Source organism: Nannobrachium achirus, assembly GCF_963921795.1.
Source record: "Nannobrachium achirus genome assembly, chromosome: 17".
Taxonomy (NCBI): Eukaryota; Metazoa; Chordata; class Actinopteri; order Myctophiformes; family Myctophidae; genus Nannobrachium; species Nannobrachium achirus.
In genome coordinates, this window is record NC_137824.1 from 40930534 (window position 1) to 40941854 (window position 11321).

General features: G+C 42.1%; 1 protein-coding gene across 1 annotated transcript; it reads right to left on the minus strand.

Moving 5' to 3' along the window:
- Nucleotides 1-333: 333 nt before the first annotated feature.
- Nucleotides 334-10140, minus strand: gtpbp10 (GTP-binding protein 10 (putative)). Its single transcript, XM_080745882.1, has 10 exons — nucleotides 10067-10140; nucleotides 8635-8828; nucleotides 7904-7995; nucleotides 7265-7409; nucleotides 6234-6307; nucleotides 6056-6108; nucleotides 5826-5933; nucleotides 5027-5104; nucleotides 3830-3953; nucleotides 334-1406 (listed from the first exon to the last, which is right to left on the minus strand). Exons 1-10 carry the CDS (start codon nucleotides 10097-10099, stop codon nucleotides 1180-1182), a joined length of 1128 nt encoding a protein of 375 aa, XP_080602008.1. The 5' UTR covers nucleotides 10100-10140; the 3' UTR covers nucleotides 334-1179.
- Nucleotides 10141-11321: the final 1181 nt, after the last annotated feature.

The window sequence follows — 11321 nt, forward strand, 5'->3', positions numbered from 1 at the left end:
ATGCCAATGTGTTGGAAATACTTAAAAATCTCTACATATAAAACTGTTGGCAATTACAGTAGATCGCTTATAACATCAAACCTTTTGCATATAAATGTAATCATCACTGCTTGTGAACAGCCAGTTTCCACAGTACTACACACTCAAGTGTAATTTGTGCTCCTATAATGCTACTTTCTGTGCATTCGTGAATGTTCGATGACGCTCCAGGGTGTGAATTTGGGGAAGAGTGTTGCTGTGAATAGGCTTACTGTATATGACCTTTCAGATTAATTTGAGTTTGTTTACAAATACCATGAGCACTACTGCTGCCACAAAAGCCTCTTTATTTTATATTAAAACATACAAAAGTATTTACAACATGGCAAATGAGCAACACAATTCAAAACACATCGGCGACCACAAAACACTAAGAACTTAAAGTATACTACGTTAGTTCCATTGATCCAAGCTGTAACACAATCGACCGATTGCACGTAGCCCACCCATCTGACAACTCAAGTGGTCTGGTGGATGGGTTGTGAACGCTTTTGTGTTTTTGGCCCTGAAAAGGCAGAGAACCATCAATACTGTATTTCCACCCGGCTCTCATTGACTTGAACGCATTGTTTGCCTCAGTGACTATGGTGCATACTATGGCATACACTGTATGCCAGGGGTGCCCACACTTTTTGGACTTGAGAGCTACTTTGACAAGCACAACATGATCTACCCACCCCCCAAAGAATTACCTGAGGGGGCTTTGGAATAGCGGCCCTGTCTTTACATACAGTATATGACACTCAAATGGGAAATAGTGTGTGTTTTCATCCCATTCTGTATGGAAGTGGTGGGTTTTCAGGTTCCTTGCAAAGCTACTGACTCTTGAAAAAAAAAGCATTGCATTGGGAGGTTTGCCTAGAAGCCATGAAGGGAACCGACAGGCCCTTCTTGATGTCAATCAATCAAGTCACCTTAACTGATAGGAGTCAAAAAGAGGGGGTTTGTGTTTTTAATTATACATATAATATACTGTATTTTAGGGGCATGTCATGTGGTCTACCTGCACAGCCTTTGTGATCTACTGGTAGATCACAATTTACCTTTTGGGCACCCCTGCTGTATGCCACAGGATCTTTTCTTTTCTTTTCAAACCAAACCTTGAAGCATTTCCTAATCATGACCATGGCTGGTGGCAGTTCATGGTGCAGAGCTCTTGCCCCATACAGGCATGGCGGCCGTCTTTCTGAGAGCCTGTAGTCTATCCTGATGGCTGCTCTCGTCTGCCGCGTCCTGGTCCAGGGAGAGTCTGATGAGGGTTTTGAGCTGTTCCATCCCCAGGCCGCTGTGGGCCGACACGGGAACCACGTGTCCAAACGTCACCTGTTTGGTCGGGACCGTGTCAGGAGGCAACAGGTGGAGGAACTCTGGAGGAGAGAGGAGATGATATACTTGAACCCTTTTAAGACCTGGAACGCATCAGTGTCACGTTAAGACTTAACCACAGTTATAGGGGTCACTTAATATTCCCCATTCATTTTCGCCATAGACTTTTACAAAAATATTTATAACAATTATGTTAAGCCTCGAACCAAGCCATCCAGGGTGGAGGTGAATCATGACCATATAACCTTTTTTTCTATGAAAAGAACATTTTGAAAATCGCTAAACAAAGGGTAGTTACCAGTAAGACTCCCTAATCGGGAGATAAGCGACCGTTGGTCGCTTATCTCCATAAATAGAGCAAAAATGTGTTTTTCCAAAATCTTCCTGATCCATGTTGTTGACATGAGTGTAGACATACTGTGTAGTGATTTTCGTGATTTTAGGGCAAAATCTGAATCGGCCTCATGGTGGCGCTAGAGGGCCATGTGAGAAATGAGGGGTGGGGTCTCCTCGCTGGCAAGGCGGACGAATAGGTACCGGCCCCGGCTCTCCCGGTCGCTCCTAGCCCGAGTTACGGCATTTTATGTGAGCTGCAGTGGCAGGGGGTCCTCCACTGGGGGCGCCACCACTTTTGCATCCGTTCTGGAGCACCAGGAGTGGGTGGTCCCCGGGAATGCCCCGTGAGCAGCCCCGTTGGGGTGGTCATTTGGTCATTTTTGCACATTTGGTAATTTTTTACACCTGGGGGTCCCCCAGGGACCTGGGGGTCCCCGAAACTCCGGGGGTCCTTGGAGGTTGTAGTTTGGCAGGCAAGGAGTGTGTGTGCAAAATCTGGCATGGATCGGGGCAACGGTTGCAGAGATATGAGCAGGGCAAAAGTGTGACGTGTGACGTGTGACAGAGGGAGTGACGGAGGGAGTGACGGAGGGAGTGACGGAGGGACAGCCGGTGGAGGTTTGGATAGTGTGCAAGTAACTGCGACCTACGGTCGCAATTAAATGTAGTATATCAAATAATGTAATATTAAAATATGTTTTCACATAGGATCAAAGGTTATATGATCATGATTCACCTCCATCCTGGATGGCTTGGTTCGAGGCTTAACATAATTGTTATAAATATTTTTGTAAAAGTCTATGGCGAAAATGAATGGGGAATATTAAGTGACCCCAGGAATCAACTTCCGCTGCGATGCTCTATTACCCGGCTTGTTTGGATGCTTGATTCTGATTGGTCGAGCGCTGAAATCAGCTGTGAATTATAGGCGTATAATGACCGCTCCGCTCTATAATTCACCACTGCCTAATCAATGGCTCAGAGCAGCTGCTGCATTCAGGCTGCACTGCATGGATTTAGTGCCGTAACCAACATGTCTACCATGTAAACAAACACACAGCGACATTTACAACTAAACATTGCTCTGAAGAATGTATTTAAAAACATTTGAGGCGAGAAATAGACGACGCAGTAACAGAAAATAGATTCTATTTGACTAGCACTTCCTTTTTTTCTAAGGCGACCGTGTTACGCTGGGGGGGACGCACTTTCAGCCGTCTGTGAACAAGGAAATACTTTGTTTTGTTTTTAGTTTTGAGTCAAATTATTAATTTTATTTAGTAGCCGTAATATATGTTATCCCGTAATAAGCGGGATAACATCTCGCTCAGCAGTCATTATAGAGTGACAGGAGCCCTTCAGGTTGATATGCCACCTCCGGGCATATCAACCTGTTGGGCTCCTATCACTCTATAATGACTGCTGAGCGAGATGCTAAAGCTAGATACCTCATTCGCTGCTGCAGTTCATTGGCGTGACTGGTACAACAGGACTGGGCGGAAGTGTGGAAGGCACTCTGCCACTCAAAGTGACTACTGACCAATCAAAGTGTGTCTTTTCCAGGACTTACATTCAATTAAAAGGAGCTTTATTGGCATGAGGAGACAAACGTTTACATTGCCAAAGCAAGTGCCTCTGGGAAAGAGGGAGTCCTGCATCTGATTGGCGTACTGAACGTCCCCTTCTGTGACACACAAGGAAGCGTCCTTCAGAATTCAGGAAGCTTGCTGGTCCTCTTTTATCAACACCTCAGAGCCGGAGGAAGCGTCTACCTTTCTATGTCTATGGCTTTAACCATTATTTAATGCTTTAACTATTACAAAATAGCAGATATACAAGCTCACAGCGCGGTACAAATTCCGCGCTGCGCTGCAAGCTTTGAATGCAAGTCTTCTATGAAATTTTTCTGTCAGTGGTTCTCAAACTTTTTCATGTAAAGAAGCCCTAGAATTATTTGTATTTGGCCGCCGACCCCCATGATCTCATATCTGCTATTTTGTAATAGTTAAAGCATAAAAGAATGGTTAATAGTGAAAATCTAGAGTGACACGGATGCGTTGCAGGTCTAAATGGGTTAACAGGCCAACCATTTGACTGGAGGAATGACTTCACGGTCCGTCAGACTCACCGTGTGGGTTTGCTAACTGCTCCTGGAGCTCTGCCAGTCTGTCCTCCGCATCAGGGAGGTCCATCTTGTTGACGGCGAGCAACGCCGGCTTGCACAACAGCTCCTCCTTATAGAGCTCCAACTCCTGCAGGAGGAGACCCATTAACATCTAACTCAGGGGTCTTCAACAGGGGGTCCGGGACCCCTAGGGGGTCCTCAGAGTTACTACAGGGGGTCCTTCAAATCTTTGTGTGATAGAAACCTTTTTTTTCTCCTTTTTTATATTAACCACTTGAACCCTAGCGTCCATATAGAACTGTAGCCAAAAATAGCAGATCGGCTATTTTCGGCAAAGAGCTTTTAGTCGGGGATCCACATGCCCAAAAGCTCAAGGAATAGGGTTGAACCTGTGATGTTCTGCCGCACTTTTTATTTCTGTTTTATCAATTACCGTCTGCGCATGCGTCCCCGCCATGGTAACAGCCGCAAGCCGCATGCTGAAACAGTGCCCAAATTTGGAGAAGACTGACATCACTGATATGTCTGGGTTCTCAAACATTACTTCAGAAACTCCTACATTCAATCCCTCATATATACTGTGCACACAACATAACCCAAACCCAGACATAATTATTCAGCAATTCACCTGATTGTGATATTACGTAGCACAGAAAGTGAGATATTTCCATTACCGACCGAACGATAAGGGTTTAACGATTCACAACATTCAGTTTGGTCTGTTTACCACGGTTCGCTACCGTTTTGGTACAGTGTATCATTACTTCTATGTTTTATTTGTTTGTTAATAACATCTCTCTTTTTGTGATCTAATCTCCGCTTTGTCAGCAGGACTGGTAAATTAGAAGAGGAGTCCTTTAGAAAATGAATGCATGGATTTATCAATGGCACCTGCTGGATGAACTGTGGGGTTTTCCTGCTCAACTTTACTCCTCCATTGGTGCAATTACCAAGCAAGCTTTACTTACGCTCCCTTTTGCATTAGAGCGATGTGAAAAAGCATCGTAAAACCAGCCTAGAGGTTCGGGTCACGAATCTTGTGCCGTGAGCTTGTAGATCTGCTATTTACACTATATATATATGTTTAAATAATCGTTTGTTAATCGTAATCAAGGCAAAGGTTTGAAATAATCGTGATATTGATTTGAAGTCATATCAACCCAACCCTAGTATCTCTGAGCCATTCTGACTGGTTCTCACCCTAGTCAGGAGCTGCACAGCCTCAAATGCCGACCTGAAGGGTGTTTTGCTGGCCAACTGGAACCCACAGACATCCACCTACAAACGAGGGAGAGACGAGCATCACTACAACTTGACAAACCATAACAAGATTGTACTGTAGTTTGTTACTACAGTACTACTACTGTTGTTAGATCATACTTTATTTGTTCCCGTTTTCACAGCCTGTTCAACACAACAGCAGCAGCATACAACACAGCAACATACAGGTAAGACAACACACCAAATCCCCATGAATGCATCCTCAGTCAGCGAGGCTGTTTGTTTAATCTTGCAAAACAGAGTGGACAAAACTCCTGTACTACAGTACTACCTGCTACTAGGGCTGTCACGATGATGACATTTTACATGACGAATAATTGTCATTCAAATAATTGCGATTAATGATTTAATTGTTTTTGTCGTTGACAATTACATTTCTGTTTGGCTTGTCGGCTTTGAAGTTGCGCATGGCAGATATGACACATAAACTAAATATGCAAAGAAATTACTGCCATATTTTTTTTACAACATTATATTTAAAAAAGAACATTGATAGTGGAAATAGCCGATCTACAAGCTCACAACGATGCGTCGCGTTGTGAGCTTGTAGATCTGCTATTTCCACTATTTTTGAAAATAATTGGAAATATATGAACATCTTTTCACATGTAAAACATGACGATTATGACAAAAATCATTGTGATTATGTCAAATAATTGCGATTAGACTATTATGTAATAATTGTAACAGGACTACTGTACCTGCTAATATTACTCACCACAAACAGCAGTTGTTTGGTTCTCTCCACGTGTTTGAGGAACTTGTGTCCCATGCCCTTGTTGCGGTGAGCGCCTTCTATCAGGCCAGGAAGATCAGCTAGTGAAATCTAAGGACATACAAACAACGTCTATAATATATACTGTATAAGGACATAGAAGGACATGAAATCTAAGGACATACAGACTACTTATACAGTATAGTACAGGGTTGTAGTAGGCCTTCACTCACCTGTTTGTGATCCGGGTACATCAGTTTACCAATCTCTGGTCTTATGGTGGTAACTGTAAGTGAGACGATGACATAAGAAAGATGCTGGTATTACCGTGTGTGTGTGTGTGTGTGTGTGTGTGTGTGTGTGTGTGTGTGTGTGTGTGTGTGTGTGTGTGTGTGCGTGTGGTATACTCACAGGCGTAGCTAGCAATCTGCGGTGTTGCATGGGACAGGGCAGACAGTAGGGAAGATTTCCCTGCATTTGGGAACCTGTTGGCGTTCCAGAAGTTCAGAACGTCAAATGAAGCAGTGTTAACATGTGTGTGTGCTGTTGTAAAAGCAGGGGTTCCCAAACCTTTTCATGTCAAGGACCCCCAAAGTAGTATGTAATAGTGACACCAAATCAAAATGTAATATTTCCAACTGATTTTGATTTGATACATAACCATAACCTTTTTAAATACATATATTTTCTTCCACATCAGGATGTAATGATCATTAACAATAACACACCTATCTCCCAGACACCCTCCCCTGTCAGTTTGAATGAATATAGAATTATGTGCAGGATGTAATTTAAATATATAGATGTGAGGGGACTTAATTTAACTGACTAAACCTTTTTTTGAATATTTCGTTTGAAAATAAAAAACTTCTCTCCCTCATCATCACCCTCCCCTGTGCCTAAGGTTGCCTACCCCTGGTATAGCGTATGAATCAACGTGTGTGTCTGTGTGTGTGTGTGTGTGTGTGTGTGTGTGTGTGTGTGTGTGTGTGTGTGTGTGTGTATACTGTGTACACTATGAACCAATGAGTTTTAACATGAGTGTGTACAGGATTGATAATGGCTGACACGAGGTAAACTAAAAAACTTGTTTCACAATCACTTTGATTCCACACATTTGCTTAAAGTTCTGTCAAGGAATTATTTTCTTTTTATTATTCCTTTTCATGTTTTATTTACTGTATATGCCCAATAAGGCAACATTGTGAGATGGAGATAATTACAGCAAGGCCTGAAAACAATATTAGTTATGTTTTATTGAGTCATAACGCTGCAACTAACCAATACTTGCACACACCAGCCAATGCCACTCCATCTTGTGTTTCTAAAGTATATTTCTTTCATTTGACATTCCCAGTGTTAGGTGTGTGTGTGTGTGTGTGTGTGTGTGTGTGTGTGTGTGTGTGTGTGTGTGTGTGTGTGTGTGTGTGTGTGTGTCTCACCCCACCATGCCCAGGTCGGCAATAAGTTTGAGGTCCAGTCGGATGTGTTTGACATGTCCTTTACTGGGGTGGAACGCTGAGTGTAAAGAGCCACCCCGCCCGCCCCGGGCCACCAACACTCGCTCCCCCTCGGCATTCAGCTCCCCTACAGCCGACAGAAGGACACAAGACAGACACAGAAACAACAGTGACAACATTAAATCACTATGCAAGTAGATGATTTTGCATGGCATATTGTACAGTATATTTTATATATTTTGTCTGATGGATCTGGGTATTTCATTACGATTAGTGGTGTAATGGTTCACTAACTTCACAGTGCGTTTCAGTTCGATGCAGAGTTGTCACTGTTTGGTACATTGTCGATACAGCAAAATGATTGGCAAGGACAGAAAAAACCTTCAATTTGTTTTATTGAACTTGGGAAAGTCTCAGCATCTTACGTATTTTTTTTATGTTCTATATCAGTATGTGTGTCGGATTTACATTTTTTAAAATGTTAAACCTTGTGTTCATATTAGAATCCTTTGCATATGTATACAGTATGTACTTACTACTGCTGTAGCACTACCACTTACATACTCTTAGCAAGCTGACAGGGTGGCATGGTGCATGTACAGTAGGTGCTTTGTTACGTACCAAGCACTTGGCCATCATCGCTGGTAACGGTGATACCGACAGGAGCGTAGATCTCCTTGTCCTGTCCCTTCTCCCCTCTCAATGCACGGATACTGAAACACCACCACAAGCACACAAAATGATACGTTTAGTTTTCGAGGGCTGGGTAAACAAATTAAAGCTAAAATCCCTTTTTTTAAATGTCTCCCTGTCCCGACAGAGGGAATTGCAATGATCCGAATTAACAACTTGTTTTGAGCATACCATCATTTAGTAATTATGTTACTTTAACAGCATTTAGGTCTAAAACAATCAACAGACCAATCGGATAGGCAAATCAAAGCACATTCTTATGTTTCTGTGTCATTATGCTGTTGGTGTATTTGTGAACACAAATTACCATGACTGATCCCTTCAGTATTGTGCAAACCAACCAACTACCTACCTACCAAATTAGGCGAAAACAATCTGCACTTTTACTATGCTTTATAGCAGTGGTTCCTAACCTTTTCAGGCCGCGACCCCCAAAATAATCATATTTTAATTGGGGACCCCCCCCCCCCCCCCGACGAGCATCAAGAGTTGAGGCATTACATTTTGTATAACAGTTCTATAGTGAAAATAGCCGATCTACATGCTCGTTGCGAGGCGTTGTGAGTATGTAATCAAATATGTGGTTAAATGTGTACACTCTCAGGGTTGATTACCAATATATATTTTATGATTTTCATTTGTGCCTGACTCAGACCAACCTGCTGTTGACTCCCACTCCTCCAGCGAAGCGCTTCTGGGGGTATTTGTCCTTGATTTTCTTCAAGGTCAAGTCCTTTTTGGCTGTGACCCACACATCTCCTCCTTTGCCCCCCTGACCCCCCAGCCGGGGCAGCCCCATGCCGCCACAACCTCCACGGACGTAGAGGCGAAGGTTGTCCACAAAGTTTCCATACTGGGGGAGAGAAAACAGATGAGTTTCGATTGTTAGACCACCAGCCGGTCGGTCACCAGTTTGATGGTGGAAACCACAATTGTGAGCATGAAGTCAGGACATGTGTCTGGTGTGTGTGTGTGTGTGTGTGTGTGTCATTTTGTACATGATCCTACAGACATGTGATATATGTTTGTAGATAGTAGGATGATGAGTGTGCTATATCTTGTTTATACATTGTTTATTACATAATCTAGGTATCCTTATCCTATATAGAGCATCGCAGCGGAAGTGGATTCCTGGGGTCACTTAATATTCCCCATTCATTTTCGCCATAGACTTTTACAAAAATATTTATAACAATTGTGTTAAGCCTCGAACCAAGCCATCCAGGAAGGAGGTGAATCATGACCATATAACCTTTTTTTCTATGAAAAGAACATTTTGAAAATCGCTAAACAAAGGGTAGCTATCTAGGATAATGTTTGTATACATTACATCTATCATCCTATAGAATGATATGTAGTACATCAGTGACAGTAGTTCTAGATGATCCTATCAGACTAGCCTTGGATCAAGACTATCATAGATGTATATTTGATCGTTTCTGACATTGATATGAAAGAAAAAGTCAGACTAGATCAAATATACCCATGCTTGATTAAGGCTACTAGACATGTGGTATCTGACAGACTGTTAGTTCTATAAAGCACTTTGTAACTTTGTTTGGGAATGCGCTATATTGATTGATTGATTGAAGACTTTATTAGAAGTTTGCATAGGAAAAGGTAGTTTCATGACGGTACAGTTCACTGGTACAAGGTCTACTAAAAGGAGATCCATGAAAAGACTAAGCTTATTTCCACAGGAAACCATTAAAGTATCTCATATAACATTGAATGACAGACAAATAGAACACAGTACTATGCAGTAGATATGTAAAGAAAAAGAAAAAAGAAAACAGTAAGTCTAAACAAACAGTAAGTATATACACACACAAGTATATACACATAGGCTACATACAACAATCATCATCATGTATTAAACGTTTATATGAGATCTCCAAAGACAGACCATAGCATACAGTAGGTGTTTGCCTGTCATTAGAGCTATTTGTAAACACAAGTACACGGCGGCCATGCACGCGTGTTTGTAACGTAACCATACATTTTAACTGAACGCAACTGACGATTGGTTAGCAATATTGGTTCTAAACAAATACAATAAATCTATAACTAAACAACCTCTTTTCTACTAACCTTCCGCCAGCAAATCCTACTAATATGGACCATCTTGCGGCGCTGCTAACGTGGAGCTGCTGGGCTGGGATCTCTTTGACGCGTGATATTTTGACCGCTGTGGTTCCTGTTTGGACGGTCCAGCCCCGCCCACATTCACTACGTCACCCAAATGGTCACACAAGAGTGCAATGATTCTATTCAACCTGTAGGTATCACTGTTTAACCATATAAATATCACTAACACACAATACAGGTCATCCAAAACAAAATTGAATATTGTGTAATATTTTTCTTAAACTTTCAGATATTCTAGATTCATTGTGCATGCAGTGAAGTATTCAAAACCTTTGTTAAATTTAGATTTTTATGGCATACAGCTCATGAAAATCTAAAATCCATATAGTCAAAAGGAGGATTTATAATACAGAAATGTCAAACTTCTGAAAGGTTATGTTAATGTATGCAGTGTGGAGCAAAACACAGCTGGGGATTTTAGAGCACTGATTTCCTTTAGCCAGAAGCACTTGGCACCACCTGCCCAGAGACAAAACTACTAGTAAGTGGTGTACTGGGCTTAACTGACCAGCCAACTGGCCTGACCTGAACCCCACAGAGAATCTGTGTTGTGTTGTCAAGAGGAAGATGAGACAAGACTCAACCACACAGATAACTTAAAGGGATATTCCACTTTCAAAAAAACGTTTGTCATTTTATAGTCTACTCAGGCTTTTGTGAACACCCTGGACAGATTTTAATTTGCTTGATTCAATATTTAGATAATTCATATTAATTTTATTAGACACTCCCCATCCAGGGCCCATTCCTATACAAACTGTAACTTCAAACTCCATTTTAACCATGAATAGCTTAATCAAAAACTGGTGACTCATACTACCCTCCTAATATGTGAGCTGGCCATGTTTTTGGAGTGGTGAAAGCACTCCCAATAGACAGGTATGTCCGTGGGTATGTCCGTGGGTGGCTGGGTGGGTGGGTGGCTGGCTGGCCGTGTCCGTAGCCTGGCAATACCTTGAGTGGCCACACACAACACACTAGTTAAAGGAGGGGCGCTGTTTTGTGCAGGCCAGGCACACTCAACACACACACACACGCACGCACGCACGCACGCAGCTCAGATTCACCACTCCACTTCGAACCGAGGTTTGATTTTTCTATAACTTTTCATTTATTTTTAATAGTTTTTTTTGGAAAATGGAAAAAAAAAGTACAATAAGAATGTATTAAAAAATAAAAAAAACATGGCGACACGACA

Excerpts from the sequence above, each read along its gene's own strand:
- gtpbp10 (XM_080745882.1), bottom strand. The coding sequence starts at position 10,099 with ATGGTCCATATTAGTAGGATTTGCTGGCGGAAG. Across the intron at positions 6,109-6,233 it reads GCAGATTGCTAGCTACGCCT|TTACCACCATAAGACCAGAG; the intron begins GTGAGTATACCA and ends TCTCACTTACAG. Across the intron at positions 5,934-6,055 it reads TGTACCCGGATCACAAACAG|ATTTCACTAGCTGATCTTCC; the intron begins GTGAGTGAAGGC and ends GTATGTCCTTAG.